The sequence below is a fragment of the Heterocephalus glaber genome, unplaced genomic scaffold, assembly GCF_053883595.1.
Source record: "Heterocephalus glaber isolate CG9 unplaced genomic scaffold, H.glaber_assembly_v1.0 deba00001600, whole genome shotgun sequence".
Classification (NCBI taxonomy): Eukaryota; Metazoa; Chordata; class Mammalia; order Rodentia; family Bathyergidae; genus Heterocephalus; species Heterocephalus glaber.
Window position 1 is genome coordinate 9,845,516 of NW_028258372.1, and position 20,135 is coordinate 9,865,650.

Genomic DNA, 20,135 nt, shown 5'->3' on the forward strand with positions numbered 1-20,135 from the left:
TTCAATACCTACATAAGCCTAATTCCCTTCCCAGTTAATTGCTAATCTCTCTCCCCTGGTGTTATCCCATCCACTCTCGGATGAAATCTCTCCCAGCTAGCTGCTGCTATCTCTCTCCCAATGTCAGCCCATCCACACACGGATGTGATAAACTCAGCTTTTCCCAGCTAGCTGCTAGAATCTCCAGATTTTTAGTCCCTATTAAACTGGAATAAACTTCTCTTTCAAAAGCCTATTTTTGACAAGTGTATTCTTTTTTTAAAATCATCGTTCCTTTATTCATTAATATGTTGTCAAATAGACAGATGGATTCTTTATGACAACATCTGGCTCAGTTTCTTCACTTATGTTACACTTGCATTTTTAACTCCTGGCTCAGAAACTGTTCAATGAACCATGCTGGAAAATGTCCCTAAACATAAAACCTGAAATGCTCTGCTTTGTTAGCTTCTAAGGATTCAGTGGAAAAAATAAAAATGATGGCTACGTAATATTATTTTACTACTGCTGCTTCTTTTTGTGCCCCAGGCAAATATCTAAGAATAATTTTATGCTTTCTCAAACACAATATACCAGCTCCCTCTGCTGACCCAATCTGGAGGATGATACTGCTTGAATTCCTTTTAAATCTTGAATTTTAAATAACATTTTTGGAGTAGAAAGCCTCAGGCATGGAAGAACTTGCTCACCTACAGTACTTTCTTCTTTTTGAAAGCTCCTGTGATGATTCAAGAGACTAATACAAGAGGTTTGAAGTTTTCAAAAGCAAAGCCGGCCTCACTGGGAAGCCTGTGCTTTGTCGCCCTCTGCAGGCCGCAACGACAAAAGCACTACTTATCACGTGTTTCCCTAACACGTTGGGGCTTTGCCTGAACTCTGACGTTTAGCAGGGTGGGGAGAAAGGGCGGGAGTTATTTACTTCCAATCAGCAAGCTGTACTCGAACTCGTCATGTACCCCTGTCGGGAGATCACGAGAGTATCAAGTTCAGGTTATACACAACTGTATTTCCTTAGAGAGAATACCTCCTGCTGTCACCTGCCTGCCAGGAGAAATGAGTGGTTTTGCTATTAAACTGAAAGCATTTTGATTCTGTTTCTTTGAGAAGTAAGTGCAAGTATCTCCTCTATGCTAACAAGGTAAGTGTCCCGCGCATTTTATAAAGTTGAAATGTTTCCAGAAAATGGCTTTGCACAGAATGAATGTTCTCTCCCTGGAGTCTGAATTCCTTGGAAGGAACGTGATTATCTTCTAGATCCTCTTGTTGGGGTAAAAACAACAGAATTAAGGAAAGAGCTGGGAAGCAAGGGGATATTGTAAGAGAAAAGTTACCTTCATCTGAAAGGAAGATGTTGGTGAGAACAACAGAATCACAGGTCGTCCAGTGATTCTGCATTCACTTCTGATTTCATCTTATGAATGAAATAAGAATACCAGGCACTGGGAAAACCAAAATACTCCACAGATAGTGTGATAGGAAATACTGTAGCAAAATAAGAGCATACTGGGGTAATGATGAGAAACATTAACTGACCAAATTCCAAACTCAAATCATAGTTGATTACAGTACCATCTATGTCTGTGTCTCAAAAACTGATTGCTAGTCAGTTAGGTGAGGGGGTGGAGTTCCTGATGTAAAAAGGGGTGTGGTGGCACATATCTGCAATCCAGGCAACCTTGGACGCTGAGGCAGGAAGGGCAGGATTCAAGCCCACCCTGGGCAATTTAGCAACTTGGCAAGACTTTGTCTCAGATGATAGATAGATAGATAGATAGATAGATAGATAGATAGATAGATAGATCAATCGATCAGTACAATCTCCACGACTCATTAGGACTCCTTCTGCCACGGGACTAGATATAAGCAAACCTTAGGCAACAAAGTACTTCACTATGTGCAGCACCTTATAGTTCACAAAGGCATTGCACCCACCTTACATGCTCCCCACTCTTCAAAACTGTACTATTTCCTCCCATCTTCGAATTCATGATCTCATTTTGTTATGTTTTGTTTGGCATCAATTGCTTGTTCTTTAGTTCCAAAAACAATCATTTCAAGCTAAAAAGGGAAGAAAGGGAAATTTTAACTCTCTATTTTACAAATCTGGAAAAAGCAGCACAGAGAAATGAAAAATTTTGCCCAAGTTTACATTGCTGTTTATAGAAAAGACGCAGAATTCTCCACTTCTAGTTTGCCCCCAACCTTTCCTTGCTAATTTAAAGCATATTTTAATATGGTTGTTCCCATTCAGAGATTCATGGACTATAAATATGGATTAATTTTAAAAGATGCAAATTCCCAATATGTTTCTATATATGTGCCTTTATATTCCTGAGTCTCTGAAAGCCAAGGTCTTTCTTCTCATTCCCTTTTTAATACAACAGCTAAACAGGGCTAAAGTGAGTCTGCAAACATTTGTGCCCAGGGCTGCTGTTGTAGGACTTAACATGTGTGTCCTCTGAGTGTTGGCTTTCTCCATACAGCAGCATCCTTAAGCGATGTCACTGTTTCCTTCATTCTTTTTTTTCCTTACTTCTAAGACCATACTTTTGTTCAGTAGCTGAGTCTTAATCATCTTGGGGGTTCACTTAGAGGTACCCAGCACACATTTGTTGCACGAATTCATTTCCTGCCAGCCTGTTCAGTTCAGCATACACCTTACTTTACTAATGCAAGTAACAACCATTTCTTTCGTGTCGTTACAAAGACCAGCACAGCAGAGATCTGCTGATTCCAGACCTTCACCTAGTGGCTAGAACTTCAAGGATTTTTATCAGGGGAAGCTATTTCTTTCTGGTTAGAAACTGGCTTGACCTCCTACCCCTCAACTCAAGAACACCCACAGGTACCTTGCTATATGTTTCCAATTTGCTGATAAATTTTATCAGTGTGATTGGTCTTTTCTAGGGAGAAGGGAAAGGAGGGAGACAACTAGAAAGGTAAAGAATGAACACTGAGTAAGGATTGTGTGAGCCACTTTTGAGTAAATAATGTCGTCTACTCTTATACAGTCCTTTAACACAGGTATTTTTCTTATGTTACAAATACTATATCTAAGTCTTTCCATAGTTGTCTCAGGATCATAGAACTAGTCAGTAGCAGACACAGAGTTCAAACCCAGTTCTGTTGATTCTAAAGCTCATTCTCCTTCCAGACTCCAGGCTCTCCAAAATAAAAAGACTCCCGGCCTGGGGATTTAGCTCAGTGGTTCCACCACCTGCCTCGCAAGCACAAGGTCCTGAGTTCAATCCCTGCTACCAAAAAAAAAAAAAGGACTCTCAAATAAACAAAAGGAAGAGATATAAACTTGGCAATAGATAATGAGTCAGTATGACGATCTCAACTTTATAAATCTCAGGAGAGTTGATAATTTGAGGACAGGCAACCCTAGAAAATGCCTCTGATTCTAACTCAGGTCCATGAATCTGCCCCAGAACAGTTGAATCTAAAGGGTCTGAGGACTCAAAAGTCCTTCTTGCTCTGTGTAGTCAGTGAATCCACTTTGCTCCTGTGCCTGGAACTTCTGATCTGAATAGGAGGAAACTTGTAAAGCCACAGGGACAGATTCCCATATGTGCAGTGGCAACCCTGAGCAAAGGTGGAGGAAGCGGAATCACAACTTCTCAGGCGCGAGAGGAATAACGACACAATCGCATCCTGGCGTCAGAGCCAGAGCCCCACATTCAAGGCAGACTCTGCCCCTCCTTAGCAGTGCAGCCTTTAGCTACTATGAATCATGATGCTGTTTTCCCATTTGCTGGTGCAAGAAGCTCAGTAAATATTTGCTGTCTTGGTTCCCCAAGGCAAATCCCACTATAAGTGACACATAGCTACAGAAATCACCTGGGGGTATACAACTACATCTCTCCTCAAAAAGTATTGTATCTTCAAATGCAAAGTCAAATGAATTAGATATATTTTATGACACAAATACTTTGAGGCCAACTATTGTTTGTGTGTTGTCTGAACTGGGTATGAGTGTGGGGAAAATAGCACATACAACTAAATCCACTTGACATATCAAAAGTCTCAGCATGACGTAAACCTGATTTACTAGAATTAAATGAGTATCCTTTCCAATCAGGCAAATGCTATATTGAGATTTGGGGAAGCCCAAATTATTAAATCCAAAAAACAAACTGGCTCTTAGTCCCCCTGACACATACTTCCTCTATTGGCCCCTGACAAGTATAAGCATCATCATTCCTGCTTGACCTCGTTTGACTCCAGAATGTCCATGTGACTTTCCTTGAGGACTCTGTTTTGGTCAGTCTTTGGTCTGTACAAGGTTAAGAACCCTAACGCCACACAGCATGTAATGTCCTTGTTACATAGCAGGACATGATCATGATCAGTTATTATTTAGGACCATTATTATTTAGGACAGTTATTATTTAATTATTATTTATTCCAATCCCATGAAAAACTAACATTTTTACTGACTAAACATCCTAGAATTCAGAGAGACAAGGTGATAACAAAAGGACCCATTAATACTGAGGGGATCTGTCCTCAAGAGCTTAGGACACTGGCCATGGTGTAATAATTGCTACATTTAATTGAGTGTTTATTACATACCAAAACACTTCCAAAATTACTCCAACATATATGAGTCATTCAGCCTTCACAACTAATCCTTTAAAAACTTATTATTATAATTATCATTACTACTCTTATTATTATCATCATCTCCATTTTTCTGGAGAGAAAAACAAAGCACAGAGGAGATAAACAGTGAGTCCAAGATTGCACAGTACTTAAACCAAAACAGTCTGATGGCAAAGCCTGCATTTTTTTAGCCAAAATGTGATTCAGCCTCCACTCAAAGATGAAAGAACAGTATTTCTAGCACTTCCTAAGCCCATTCCTGTGTCACAGGCTCTGTTCCTACCTTGTGATATAAAGTGGCGCTATCTGACCTTCCTCTCACAGAGCATCCATGACCAAAAGAGTTGCAGTGATTGGAGCTGGGGTGAGCGGCCTGTCTTGCATCAAATGCTGCTTGGATGAGGACCTGGAGCCCACCTGCTTTGAGAGAAGTGATGACTTCGGGGGACTATGGAAGTTTACTGTGTGTGCCTTCCCTACACTTGTCTCCTTCATAACCTAGCCCGTTGCTCTGTTTCTGCTCAGTCAAGTGGTTCAGCTTGCCTTGGTGACTGAGTAAAGGAGTGGCTCACTGCAGCCACACAAACGTGTGCATGGTGCAGTGATGTGCACTATGCAGATGCAGGCTGATAAATGAGGAGCCAAGAGAATAGGCAGGGTGTGGTCAGGGATATGGGGAGAGAGGAAGGAGTTAAGTCTGACAGACAAGCATGGTGTTGGAAGTTTACGATGATTTCTGGACCACAGACATAATAAATCAAAGTAGCAGAGTGCTGTTTCAGTTGAGCTAAACAGCATTGGTGAATATGGAGTAGATTACACTGTAGGGAGGATGAAAGTTGGCATCAGGGAGTGGAGATCTAAACCCAAGCCTTTGACCAGGTCTTCAGGAAGAGAACTAGAGTGATGCAGGATTAACCCCAGATTATAACGTCTGGTGGGTTGGGGAAGAGCTTTGACAATATCAGAATAGAAAGAACTCAAGAACTGAGTTCAGAGAGGAGTTTTGTGTGTTCTTAAAATTAATCTTCAATATTTTAAGGAATCAAGGAAAGGAGCCAATAAGGGGGAAGGTGATTGAAAATATACATAGACAAAAATCAGAAAAAATCAGCAAGGAGTTGCCTGAGGAAAGACAGAGAAAGACATCAAGAGCATGAAGGGAGAAAGTAGCATGCTAATGAAGAAGGAAAATGATCACAGACCCTGCATTCATAAAATTAGTTAAAGGTCTCAGTCTTTGGGATACCTACTAAATTTCATTAGCTTCTCTGTGGTTTTAGGAAGATATTGTAATTAATTATTCCAATCCCACTAATGATTTCCCACCATTGTACAATGAGGACCTAATACTGAGTTTTCTGGAAGTCTTTAAAATGGCACCTAGAGGGCCGGGGATTCAGCTCAGTGATTTCATCGCCTGCCTTGCAAGCGCAAGAACCTGAGTTCGATCCCCGGCACCAAAATAAATAAATAAATAAATAAAATGGCAAGTAGAACTCTGCCCAGAAACCCTCTCAGCTGAGTTGGCACGAGCCACTCAGATCCCCCCCACTCTGTCAAGCTAACTATGCTTTCACCACAGGAAGATTCCAAAGACAGGACGACCAGGGTCTACAGATCATTAGTAACAAACGTCTGCAAGGAAATGTCATGTTATAGCGACTTTCCGTTCCAAGAAGATTTTCCCAATTTCATGAGTCATGCAAAATTTTGGGACTATCTCCAAGAATTTTCTGAGCACTTTGATCTCCTTAAATACATTCAGTTTAAGGTAAGATACTTGGGTTATGGAAGTTACTGACTGGGGCCTGAACTACACAATAACCCAGAGAAAATAGGAAGTTTAAGTAAATTCTTTCTTGATTTTTATTGGTACATGAATAAGGCAGGCAACAAAGTCACCTCATTACTCTTGCTGCTTATGTTTGACTCATAAATCGTTAACATAGTAAATTTCCAGATACCTCCTCTAAATTCTAAACTCATTGAGAATGAAATTATTTTTCTTAGAAGAAAGGGAACATAATTTTGTTTATGAAACCTATCAGGAAAAAGTGACTACAAGTGTGAACTATAGAAATTATAACAGGGTATTATATCTCATTTCCTTCTCCCTGGGAATAAAAATTGACTGCTACTTCCATTTAAATGATTCAGATATCTTGGGTTCTGGTCTATACATTACTATCTTTGAGAGTTTGCACAAGTTCCTTAACTTTTATAGGAACAAGACAAAACAATATTTATGGACCTCCTCTTGTAGGATTTGGTCTACTTTAAAAAACAGACAATGGGCCAGGGATTTAGCTCAATGGTTCCACTGCCTGCCCCGCAAGCGCAAGTTCCCGAGTTCGATCCTAGGTACCCAAAAAAAGCCTAGACAAGTACTATACCAGTCATTATATGAGGTTCAGAGGTTTTGGTAGAAAGCACGTGTTTGTCCTTTACTTGTAGACTACTGTGTGCAGTGTAACAAAGTGTCCGGACTTCTCTGAAACTGGGCAGTGGGATGTTGTCACAGAGACAGAGGGCAAGCAGAACAGAGCTGTCTTTGATGCTGTCATGGTTTGCACTGGACATTTCCTGAATCCCCATTTACCTTTGGGGTCCTTTCCTGGTGAGTCATTCCTACCTGAGACTGTGCCTACTCTTTTGGGTTCTTCTGGTAGAAAATTTACTGATTTGCAGTCGGAAATACTTTCATGTGATTATAGACAACTTTATATTCACTCTCAAAAGTAACATCTACAAAATTACAATGAAAATTACAAAACATACCTTATTATCTATTTATTTGTATTAATGTTATTGTTTAAGCTTTGTCTTGCATGTATAATTCAAGTTCAGTGATCAAATAAGACTCAAACCTCTGAGATCTGTGATAGACATAAAACATAGGTTTTGATTTTGGAGACTGAATGACAGGTCAATTGAATCCAGACTAATCAGTAATTTAGGGACTTGAAGGAAGAGAAAGTATAAGGAAGCTCAACACAGGGTTTTAGAAGGAAGGAACCCAAAAATTACACATGTAAAGGAACATATTTGTATGGATGTTAAATAAAGTGGTGAAAGTGGGAATCCTTGTCTTGTTTCTAGAATTTAAAAAGAAGCTTCAGCTTTGTTCTAATTCCATATGATGAAAACTGTGGCCTTATTATCTATGGCCACAGTTAAAATGTTCTTCTGTACCTAATTTAAGATGTTAAGATATTCTTCTATACGTAATTTGTTCAGTTTTTAATAATGAAGGCATGTTGAATTTTATCAAATGCCTTTTCTGTAACTATTTAGATGGTCATATGTATGGTTTTTATCCTTCATCTTGTTGATATGTTGTAGCACCTTTATTGATTTGCAACATTGAATCCTTGCGCTGAAATGACTCTTACTTGATGATAAAGAATAATCTTTTTAATGTGTTGTTAGATTCAGTTTGCTAGTATTTTTTTGTTGAAGATTCTTGCATCTGTGTTCATCATGGATACTAGCTTGTAGCTTTTTGTTGTTGTTGCTGTGTCCTTGTCTAGTTTTAGTATCAGATTAATGTTGACCTTATAGAATTATTTTGGAAGAATTCTCTTCAGTTTTTTTTTAAATAATTTAAGAATTGGTGGGGCTAGGAATTTAGCTTAATGGTGGCGCATCTGCCTCTCAAGCATAAGGTCCTGAGTTTGATTCCCAGTACTGGAAAAAAAAAAATTGGTATTAATTATTCTGTAAATGTTTGGTAGAATTCAGCAGTGAAGCCATTGTATCTTTTTTTTTTTTTTTTTTTTTTTTGAGGCAGGGTCTCACTATGCAGTTCAGGTTGGCCTTGAACTCACTATGTAGCCTAGGCTGGCCTCAAACTCCCAGCAATCCTCCTGCCTCAGCCTCCTGAGTGCTGGGATTACAGGTGTGTACCGCCACACCCGGCTAGAACCACTGTATGTTTTGGTGACCGACTTTTCATTATTGATTCAATCTTCTCACTCATTATTGGTCTGTTCAGGTTCTCTATTACTTTACTGATTCAATCTTACAATGGTGAATGTGTCCAGAAATTTATTTATTTCAAGTTATCAAAATTGTTAATAATCCTTTGTATTTCTGTGATCAACTGTAATGTTTCCCTTTTCATCTCTGCTATTATTTGAGTCATCTCTTCTTTTTTCTCAGTATAGCTAAGGGTTGGTCAGTTTTCTGTTTTTGAAAAACCAGTCCTTCATTTCATTTATCTTTTCAGGGATTTTTTTTTTCTTTTTTTGGTACTGGGGATCGAACTCAGAACCTTGCGCTTGTGAGCCAGTCGCAGTGCCACTGAACTAAATACCCGGCCCCTTTTCAGGGATTTTTAAGTCTCCTTTTCCTTTAATTCTGCTCTGGTCTTCATTGTTTCTTTCCTCCTATTAATTTTGGGTTTGATTTGTGGTTGTTTTCTAGTTCCTTGGAGGGCAATGATATTTGTTTGAGATCTTTCCAGTTTTTGATGGAGTCATTGCTTGCTATAAAATTCTTAATCCTGCTTTTGAATAGGTTTTCCTATGCTGTACTTCTGTTTTCAATTGTTTCAACAGGTTTCTAAATTCTTTCTTAATTTATTCCTTGATCTATTGGTTGTTCAAGAGTAACTTGTTTAGTGTACATAAATTTGTATGGTTCCCAATGCTTTTCTTGTTATTTCTAACTTTATTGGATTATAGTCAGAAAAAAGATAATTGATATGATTTCAGTTTTTTGAATTTGTTGAGACTTGTTTCCTTGCCTACCATATGATTTATCCTGAATAATTTTCATGTGATGGAGAATGTGTGGCCTTTATTCAATAGAATGTTATTTAGATATTTATTACATACATCTGGTATAGGGAACAGTTTAATTCTATTGCTCTGTTGCTTTTGTGCCTGGAATATCTGTCCATTGATGAAAGAAGAAAGTCCCCTACAATTATTGTACTGGACTGCAATTTTCCAGTTAGATCTACTAATATTCACTCGATATACTTAGGTGCTCTGATATTGGGTGCATATATATGTACAGCTGTCAATTTTTCCCCCTTTTTAAGTTTTCAATGCTTATTCAGTATCTAAAAGAACATATCAAATACATATTTGAGTATGAGACTGTAGTGGCCATGGGAGAAATCATGGTTGGATATGATATTTAACATAGATGGAGTATCAAAACATAAGACTAGAAATAATCTACTTCTTTCTCAGGATGTTCATGATAGTGCGTGTGATGCTTGTTATTATCTGTAGTAAGTTAGATTTTCCACATTGATTACTTTAAAAAGAATGCATTTATACTGTGTTTTGAACAAGAAAGATTGCACTAAATCTGTACCTGGACTCACTGCATCCCAGGAGAGGAGCATCACACTTGTTCTACGTCCTACCACCAATGGCAGGGCCAGGACCAAAGGGCTGCCCTACTTCTGGTGCTTCCCTTTTCCCACTGACCCTAACCCTGCATACTGAGGAATTTCAGCTTTAAATATTCCACACTGTCTGACCCTCTCCTCCCCTTCAGGAGTCCATAAGTTTCAAGGGCAGATCCTGCACAGCCAAGAGTACAGGACCCCAGAAGCCTTCCAGGGCAAGCGCGTCTTGGTGATTGGGCTTGGGAACACGGGAGGGGACATCGCAGTGGAGCTCAGTCGAACAGCAGCTCAGGTACAGCCTTTCTGCATCAGTGCCACCTCCGTCACCATGTGTGGTGGCCGGAGACACAGATTCAAGACTGTAGAACACATTGGCCAATTGCTAAGTGATGCGGACGTCGAGTGAGTGAAAAAATCATGAAAATCCCTCAAAGCTGCTCTTGGTCTCTTTTGAACCACTTTGGAGACTACACTTTACACAGTCATACTAGCTCCAGAAAAGAGTCTGGGAACACTTTGTGAATGCCAGGCCACACAGCATTTTCCAGATGTGCTCCTTCAAGAAGAAGACTAAAGAGAAAATAGTTACAACTGGGGCCATTATCTTTCTTTTACACTCACCCTTTGTAATTTATTTTTTTTAGTCAAAAAGCTGTTTAAAAAGGAGAAGTTGTTTTCCAAATGTCTCCAAGTTTTCCATTAGAAATCAAATTTGTACTTTAACATAAAAGCAACCTTTAATTTGACCAAAAAAAGGTACATAATGAATTCAGAAAGCCCAAATATAAGTTGATAATTTATAAGTCTGTTCCACTTTAGCACAAATTAAAGGACCATAATTAGCTCCAGAAAGAGTAGATTTGTAATTAATTCAGATAAAATTGATCTTCCTAACCTTTACTTTAAATTCTATATCATCACATTAAGAATTGCCAGATCAGTACACATACCTACAAATAGTATAATTTTATGTATGTAATTCCATAAACATAATGAAAATACTTAATGTACATAAATCAAGGAAAGTGTTTTTTCAAACAATAGCGGCAGCATGTTTATTTATACATGGATCTATGAACAAATTCATAAAAATTCTCTGTTGTTAGAAGACCAGAATGTTATAAAAACATTTGAAACTCATAAAGACAAATATCACAAGGTGTGGACATGTATTTATCCTTCTTTACTTACTTTGTAGGTATTTCTTAGTACTAGGACTGGCGCCTGGGTTTACAGCCGCTCTTCAGTTGGGGGCTACCCTCGTAATATGATGTCAACAAGAAGATGCAATAATTTGATTGCACAAGTTGTGCCTTCATGTTTCCTAAACTGGATTCAAGACAGGCAAATGAATAAAAGATTTAACCATGAGAATTATGGATTAAGTATTACAAAGGGGTAAAGTTTATCTTTTATGGGAAGTTTTAATTTTTTATTAACATGTATTAATTGTACATATTAGTGGGGTCCAGTGTGATATTTCCACGTATGCACTGACCAAATCCAGCCACTTTTTTCTACACTCCCCTCACAAACACACCCTTCCCAATTTCTAATAGTCATTACTCAACTTTTAGCTTCCATATATGAGAAAGAACATGTGGTACTTGTCTTTCTGTTTCTGGCTTATTTTACTTAAGAAAATGTCCTCCAGTTCCATCTATTTTGCTGCAAATGACAGGATTTCATTTTTCTTTATGACTGAATAATGCTCCATTGTGCATATATACCACATTTTCTTTGTCCATCCTTTAATGGGCACCTACACTTATATAATAAACATAGGAATGCAGGTATCACTTGGGTATAGAGGTTTGATTTCCTTCAGATATATACCCAAAAGCAAAGTTGCTGGGTCATATGGAGATCTAGTTTTAGTTTTTTGAGAACCCTTTATACTGTTCTCCCTAATGGCTAATTTACATTCCCGCCAATAATGTATAAGAATTCTCTTTTCTCCATATCCTCATCAGAATTTGCTATTGTTATTTGCTTTCTTTTTCATGTAGCCATTCCACCTAGAGTAAGATGATATCTCACTGCAGTTTTGATTTGCATTTCTCATGAGAATTTTTGAAATCAATTTTTCTCTATTTTGTTCAGAACTCAGAATTTTCTGAAATTGTAATATTGCCTCTGTCTCTCCCATTATAAACTTCTTTCACTAGAACAGTGTCCATTCGGCAGTTCATCAAATAAGAACAATCTCTGTCCACTAACAGAAATACTAATTCATGAGACTAGAAGAAAATGAAGGATAACAGCACTCACTAACAACCTGAAAAATCAGGAAATCTAAACTGGCCTTGAGGAATCTTGAAATTGCTACCATCTAGAAATACAATGACACTGCCACACCAGTGAGTGCAGATAGTCAGCTCTCCCTAACCTATAATAAATGTTGATTTTAGCTGGGTGATTAGAAGTACTAATATATAACAAGAATTCCTGAAATTGTATATTTTAATTTAACTCTGTATAGAGTTGCAAACTGGAAAGGAAAAGGAAAACTTTGATGGATAAAAGGTCATTAAGTGTGATTTTTATTATATGCTTAACCTAAATATTCTTCAGCAAGATATATTTCAACTTACAAGAAAAATTTATGGCAAAGCATATTTGACATGTAAATTTTATAGACAGTATATCTAATGTGATTAGGTAGAATGATGCTCATAATGAAAATATTTATAGATTCAGTTTTTAAATTTTCAAAAAAATAATTTTCATTCAAAGAATTTCTTTTTAATTTCCTCCTTTCCTAATGTCATTCCTGGAGGATCCAGGTGATACAAAACCCTAAATTCATCATCAAATGCTTTGCTGTATATTCTGATCCTAACAGTTTAGGAAAAGCATTGTCCAGAATTAATTCCAGGAGAAGCATAACTGTAAATCAAGGCAGGAAAGAGTAGGGTCATTTTCTACATGCCTTTTACTGGGAGCAAGAAAACAAAATATGAACACAGGAAGTCAGGTAGACAACTTTGAATTAGACCTTGGTCAATTCATTTTCTTGACTTGGCAGACGATATCCTCAACTTAATAAATAACTTGCTAAAGTATTTCATAGATACAATAACTACAGTGAATATGTTTTTCTTCTGTGTCAAAGGAAGAAGAAGAAAGCTATTGTGAATGACGAGCTGCCAAGCTGCATTCTCTGTGGGACAATCACTGTGAAAACCAGCGTGAAGGAGTTCACAGAGACCTCTGCTGTCTTTGAAGATGGGACAGTAGAAGCAAACATCGATATTGTGATCTTCACTACAGGATATACATTTTCTTTTCCCTTTCTTGAAGAACCTCTCAAAAGTCTTTGTACAAAAAAGATGTTCCTATACAAGCGGGTCTTTCCCCCAAACCTGCAAAAAATGACGTTCGCCATCATTGGCCTGATCAGCCTCACTGGGTCCATCTTAGCAGCCACAGAGCTCCAAGCACGGTGGGCCACAAGAGTCTTCAAAGGTAACTTGACTCTAATGAGAGCTCTGTCAGGTCAACTGAGTTTTAACATCAGTGTCCTGCCATTTAGCTACAACCAAACAGATGTGAGCTATAGTAATATAAACTATCAGGGAAATTTAATGAACAATTAAGGATTTGTATATTATTATAATGTGGGCAAATGTCACTCCATCTGACTTAGCAGAAGAGATTTTTTTATTCTATAGAGGAGATAAATGTGGACAACACAGTGTAATCAAGTTTCTCAAATAACTGAGTATATTAGCAGCTTCAAGATCCTGTTCTGCTCTAGTCTAGTTTGCTTACTCCAAAGCCTTTCCATTTATTGCTACTAGTAGAACTTTATTTTGCTTCTAAAACAAGATATTGGGAAAATGCATAGTGTGAATAAAATTTATATATGAACAGACAGAAACCTTTAAAAGAAATGCACATAAAAATATTTCAGACACTGGACACTACATGTTGTCAATTATTACTGTAAGACCCCCTTTGACACTCATTAACTTTGTGAGGACCTCATTAAATCTCAGTTGCTTCAATGCAGGATGAGGATGATAAACCCTCTATCTTAAAAATTTTGTAAAACAGATAATGTCTGCAAATCAAATAGGAAAGTACTGAGACATAGTAAATGCTCAAAAAGTGATCCTGTTGCTTTTACTATTGCCATTCCTGTCATACTTTCTAAATTAGGGCACATTTTTGATTAGGAAGTATTTTAAAGAATTGCACGTATATTATTTTTAAATATAAACAGCATTCAAAATTGAGCCAACCAGCTGGCTTCAATGAATAGAAGTAATCACCAATAACTTATAAATAACATTAAGACAGTATTAAGTAGTGTTGAATTTTATCCCACTGAACAAATGTATTAGATATCAACTGTACTTAAAAATCTATGTTCTCCTACATTCGCAAACATACTATTTGAATATTTGAAAACATACTATTTGAATGTAAAGGGGAGAGGAAGTACTTAGGAGCTCCTCCTAAATTTAGGAGCTCCTCGGTTTATTTACATTACAGAAAAAAATTATCACCCCTTCATTATCAGAAATTTGTATTTCCTTAAGGCCAATTACAGTGCTTTCACGACACTCTCCTGTTATCTTAAATTCACAGAAGACTCCTAAGTACCTGGCTTTTGTAAGTGTTTTATAACGAGCTCCAACATGTTTATTAGAATGATAAAGCTGACAAAAAAAACTTGAGTAAATCACACCACATGAGTAATTGCAGGCCTCACCAAAGACCTTCTAAAGAGGCACTGCAGGAACCTCCCAGTCTTGCTAGGTTTTTACAGGACAAAGGGACCCTAGTCAGAAGTACATCCCGGCCTATCCCCTGTGGATAATAAACCCATGCCTGGAGTTGTCAGATGGTACCTGGCAAGGCAAGACTTGGCAGACTGGGATAGTGAACACAGTGGACTGGCAAGGTGGCCCAGGGTAGGTAGGGGAATTAGGAGGACAGGGTTCACATTATAAGAGGGGGTGTGGAAGTGCCAGGAACCCAGAGGACAGAATGGAATTTTAAACTCTGGGGCAGCTGGGCAACTGCAGAGAACGGCCAAAGTCCAATCTGTTAAGAAAAAGAACAAAGTTTAGGATTTATAAAAGCAAAAGCCAAGCACTGAGACTATCCAGATGGGAGATTTAGAACAAATGGGTGCTCACAGCATGACTCGAAGGACAGAGCCCCTATAAGACCCAGGCCCCTTCAACATGAGGCCCCTCACAGAGCACAACTGAAGATGTGCCAAAGAGAGTTACAAAATGCGGTCACTTTAAGTGCTTCCATTTAAGCAACTAACAGCTTCACACACATACACCCACAGGTTCGATGTGGGGATGTGTATATGTATGCTCTGCATGTGTGCATGTGTGTATGTGGGAGAGAACATGACAGCAGACAGGGAGGGAGAGGCCAGGCCAGCTGCCAGAGCAGGTGCTGATGTCTGGCGCATTGGGCACAGGCTGAGGGCTGGGCCTCTGTGCATCCATCTCACAATCTGGCAGTAGCATTCCCTGGTTAAGTGAGTTAGGATGGGAGTTTTGCCTTTAGAAAATTAACTGTGCACTCCAGTTCCACTCTAAGCTTTGTTCTGAGCTCAGAGCAGTAAGAGACCAGAAATGAGAAGATGGAGAGCATAATAAAGGAAACCTAAATAAGGGAGAAACGATGTAGAACTTTGTGTTTCTGATTTTTCTCATAGGACTCTGTAAAATACCTCCAGCCCAGAAATTGATGGCCGAGGTGGTTAGAAAGCAGCACCTCATTAAAAGGTATGACATATAGCATGTTACAGAGAACACTTAGCAACAAATTTTACCAAAAAAAGAAAACAGGAATTCTCAATATAAAAGCCATTCCCAGAAAAGCGTTATGGAAGTTGGAAACAACTCTACACAGAGTCAGAACATATTTTTGGTCCTAACTCTGTCACCAGTTAGGCTTTAGGCACATCATAGGAGAAACCAGACCTCAGTGGGACACAGAGCATAGCCCCTTACAGATGACAATCCTGCCTTCATGTGACCCCCAGAAATCCATTCTGACTGTCCTCCTTCATCTCTCTTAATCAGTGTTGGTTTGAAATCTACTTGATCTGCAAAGAGGATAGCTACTCCTGCTTTTTTTCGGGTTCCTGTCACATGGAGTATTGTTTTCCACCCTTTAACTTTCAGTCTATGAGTTTCCTTTTGAATTAAGTGTGTTTCTTGTATGCAGCATATTGTTGGATTTTGCTTCTTGACCCATTCTGCCACTCTATTTCTTTTGATTGGTGAATTGAGACCATTAACATTGATAGTTATAACTGAAATGTATTGACTTGTCATTGCCATGACTTTTTCTTTTTGTTGGGTTCTCCCCCTTTACATTTAATTTCTTGTCATGCCAGATGGGTTCATTCTGCTTTGCTTCCTGGGGTTGTGATCCTCAATGTCTGTTCCTAGGATATTGTGTAAAATTCTTTGGAGTGCTGGTTTGGTATTCACAAAGTTCCTAAGGTGCTCTTTCTCATGAAAGTATCTTATTTCTCCATCCATTTTGAAAGATAATTTTGCAGGGTACATCAATCTGGGTTGGAGGCTGTTTTCTTTTAGAGCTTGGAATATGTCACTCCAAGCTCTTCTTGCCTTGATGGTTTGTGTTGAGAAGTCTGCTGTGATTCTGATGGGCTTTCCTTTGCATGTGATTTGTTTCTTTTCTCTGACTGCTTGGAGAACTTTGTTCTTCTGTTGAGTTTCTGGAATCTTAACAATTATATGCCTATGTGTAGATTTTTTTTGATCAAGGCTATTTGGAGTCCTATATGCCTCACTTATCTGTATGTCAAGCTCTTTTCCCCTGCTTGGGAAGTTTTCTGCCATTATTTCTGTGAAGAGATCTTTTATGTCATCTGCACGCTCTCCTGTTTCTTCATTGACTCCAATCAGTCTTATGTTATTCTTCTTTGCATCATCTAGCAGCTGCTGGATTGATTTCTCATGTTCCCTTATAATTTTGAAGCAATTTTTCTTTTCCTGGTCACTAATTGCAATCTTATCTTCTATATCTGAAATTCTGTCCTCACATTGGCTCATTCTGCTGTGTAGACTTTCAGTGGAGTTTTTCATGTCCTGGAAATCTATTTGCATCTGTTTTATGGATTCCATTTGTTTCCTATGTTGGGATTCCATCATGTTCCTGAGCTCCTCTCTAGATTTATTAATCATGTCTTGCACTAGGGGCACAATTTCTCCTGTTATCTGAGAAATTATTTCTGCTTTCATATTTTCCAGATCCCCTTTTGTTGCCAGTTCAGTAGGTCCAGGTGGTTGAATATCAGAGTGTTCCATCTCATTTCCCCTTGGGGTTGCTGTAGGTGATCTGGGAATCTGGTTTTGAGACTTATTTACGTGTTTTCTCATTTTGACTGGGGGGGGGGGGCTGTTGGCACCTGCACGGATTACCTCCTCTGAGCTGGGAGAGGTGGAACAGGCCAGGAGCAGTGGTAGAGATGGTGGCCCAAAAGCCCTTTCTTGTGGGCTGGGAGCAGCGGGAGGGATGGTGGCTGGGAAGCCCCTTCCTCTGGTCCAGGAGCAGTGGGATGGCAGCTCAGAAGCCCCTACCTCTGGGCTGGGTGCAGTGGGAGGGATGGTGGCCCAGAAGCCCCTTCCTCTGGGCCAAGAGCATCAGGACAGAAGGTGGCCCCAAACCCCTTTCCTCTGGGCTGGGAGCAGCGGGAGGGATGGTTGCTGGGAAGCCCCTTCCTCTGGACCAGGAGCAGTGGGACAGCGGCTCAGAAGCCCCTACCTCTGGGCCAGGAGCAGCGGGACTCAATAACATGGTCTAGTGGTCCGGTGTCCTCTGCGTCTTTGTAGTGTGGCACCAGGTGGCTGTACAGAGGAGTGGGGCGTGGGGGGTCCAGTGGATTGTTGCCGGGGCGCGGGCTGATTCCATTCTGACTGTCCTCTTCCACCTCTAAGTCTGATCTTTGTCTGTATTTCCTGGTATCTCCTCTTCCTCACTCCTAAAACTTGGTGAGACCGTCTTTGCTCTCAGGTCTGGTTACACTCACACCTACATGGCTTCGTCCAGGCCTATGGCTCTAATACTATCACATACTTGTGGCTCTCAAACTTGTGTCGCTATCCCAAATCTTCCAACAAAGATCCAGACTTCTACTCCAACTCTCTCTAGATATCTCCACATAGATCTGTAATAGGTATCTCAAATTTAACACTCCTAAAAATGAGCTTGCTTTCTTTTCTTTTCTTTCTTTCTTTCTTTCTCTCTTTCTTTCTTTCTTTTCTTTCTCTTCTTTCCTTTTCTTTCCTTTTCTTTCCTTTTCTTTCCTTTTCTCTTCTCTTCTCTTCTTTTCTTTTGATGGAATCTCACTGTTTTCCCAGGCTAGCTTTGAACTAGACTCAAGTGATCCTCCTGCTTGATTCTCCTGATTACCTGGGACTACAAGCACATGCTTAGTCAAAAACACAAACTCTAATGCCCTCTTTCATCTCAACTAGTCTGAGATTTTTTTCCCCGCTGCAGTTAGCAGCTACTTATTCCTTTTCTTTCCTTTTCCTCCAGACCCCATATCAGCAAATACTGTGAGCTCCTACCTTCCAAATAAATCCAGAATTCAAACAGTTCTCATGACCCTGCTGCTATCACCTGAGACTGGGCTATCAGGACTCTTGTCTATCTCCCACTTTCCACTCTGCCCTTTGGCACAACCACGAGGGCGAGCTGCACCGTGTCGCTCCCTGTTCAAAGCCCTGTGGTGGCATCACATTATCTCTCAGGAGCTCCCTACAGCCTCTTCAGCTCCAAGGGCACCCAGCCTCCATGTGCCCACATCACCCTCATCACCTGCTGTTCTCCACTCACCCACACTGCCTCGGGCGCTCCAGCCTCTGCGCTCTTCCTCATTCAGGCCAAGCATCACCCTTAGGGCCTCTGCACTTGCGTGCTCACGCTACTCAGACATCACCCCTGAGAGCTTTTCTTGATGACATTATAGAAAAGGGGAACTGACCCAGCCCTGATGACCTGCCTTTACATCTCTCATACCACCTGATGCATTGATCACCTGATACATATCTATTTGGGCTTTTCAGAGTCTGTTGCTTTCCCCCATTAGAGTAAACTCTGACAGCAAGGACAACTCTGCTTTGTTCACTATTGGAAACTGGTGCCTAGAATGGCCCAAAATGTTTTGTTTGTTTGTTCCTTTATTTATTGAATGACTTTAAGACACCAAGAAAATTTATTAAAAGGTATACTTATGAATAAAGTCTTCACACACACTATGCTCATATCTGTGTCAACTTTACTCCTACATGACTCACAATTAACATCAGGTTCAAAATGCAGGTGTCCACATGTGTGATCCTTTCTGATCCTGTTCATTCATCAACAACTTCTGTACTTGGATTGATCAGATTTAATCCTCGAATCAGATTTGAAAATTGAAAATTTCTCTTCCAATTGCCTCCTTTTACCACCTCCTTTCACAAATTAATTCCCCCCACATATACCCTCTATGAGTAATTCCTTTTCTTTTTTCTTCCCAACACAAAAACACATTCCCAAACATGGTTTGATTGTGAAAATGAAGCAACACACTGGTGGGGAAGGGTGGACCTTATAACTTGAGAAATGCAGGGCAGGGAGTGATTGATAAAACTCATCCATTTTCTTTCCTCACAGGGGTGTGATTAAGGATACCAGTCAAGACAAACTCAACTACATCAGCTACATGGATGAGCTTGCTGCATGCATAGGCGCAAGGCCCAACATCCTGTTTCTGTTCCTCAAGGACCCCAGACTAGCTTGGCAAGTTTTCTTTGGACCATGTACCCCTTACCAGTACCGCCTAGTGGGCCCTGGAAAATGGGATGGAGCCAGAAACGCCATCCTGACCCAGTGGGACAGGACTATGAAACCTTTAAAAACCCGAACTGTTGCTGATTCCCCCCAGCCTGCCTCCATGTCACATTATTTTAAAGTTTGGGGGGCACCTATCCTATGTGCCTCTCTTCTACTTATCGGTAAATCTTTACTCTTTAAATCTGTGTGAGATAAACTCTAAGATAGCATTTTTCTGTACTACAGTCTTTTAACTTTCAAAATACAGATGATGAATTCTCAGATAAGGAAGTCTCCTTGTGATTGCTAACTCACAGGTCTTCTACCT

At 39.6% G+C, this 20,135-nt stretch overlaps 1 protein-coding gene across 2 annotated transcripts; it reads left to right on the plus strand.

Moving 5' to 3' along the window:
• Positions 1–931: 931 nt before the first annotated feature.
• LOC101708672 (dimethylaniline monooxygenase [N-oxide-forming] 4-like) lies at positions 932–20,094 on the plus strand. 2 transcript variants are annotated; one of them, XM_013075328.3, is made up of 10 exons: positions 937–1,138; positions 2,708–2,845; positions 4,933–5,071; positions 6,194–6,382; positions 7,066–7,228; positions 10,126–10,268; positions 11,175–11,374; positions 13,092–13,444; positions 15,666–15,735; positions 19,649–20,094. In XM_013075328.3, the coding sequence occupies exons 3-10, from the start codon at positions 4,940–4,942 to the stop codon at positions 20,016–20,018; spliced, it is 1,620 nt and encodes a 539-aa protein (XP_012930782.1). In that variant the 5' UTR covers positions 937–1,138; positions 2,708–2,845; positions 4,933–4,939; the 3' UTR covers positions 20,019–20,094. The 2 variants fall into 2 exon arrangements, with proteins under 2 accessions (XP_012930780.1, XP_012930782.1); XM_013075326.3 differs by lacking the exon at positions 2,708–2,845 and having other exon boundaries at positions 932–1,138.
• Positions 20,095–20,135: the final 41 nt, after the last annotated feature.

Bases quoted from the DNA above. Each gene is read 5' to 3' on its own strand.
- LOC101708672 (XM_013075326.3), top strand. The intron at 11,375-13,091 runs GTAAAGTTTATC...TCTGTGTCAAAG, and splicing joins GGATTAAGTATTACAAAGGG to GAAGAAGAAGAAAGCTATTG. The intron at 13,445-15,665 runs GTAACTTGACTC...TTTTTCTCATAG, and splicing joins GGCCACAAGAGTCTTCAAAG to GACTCTGTAAAATACCTCCA.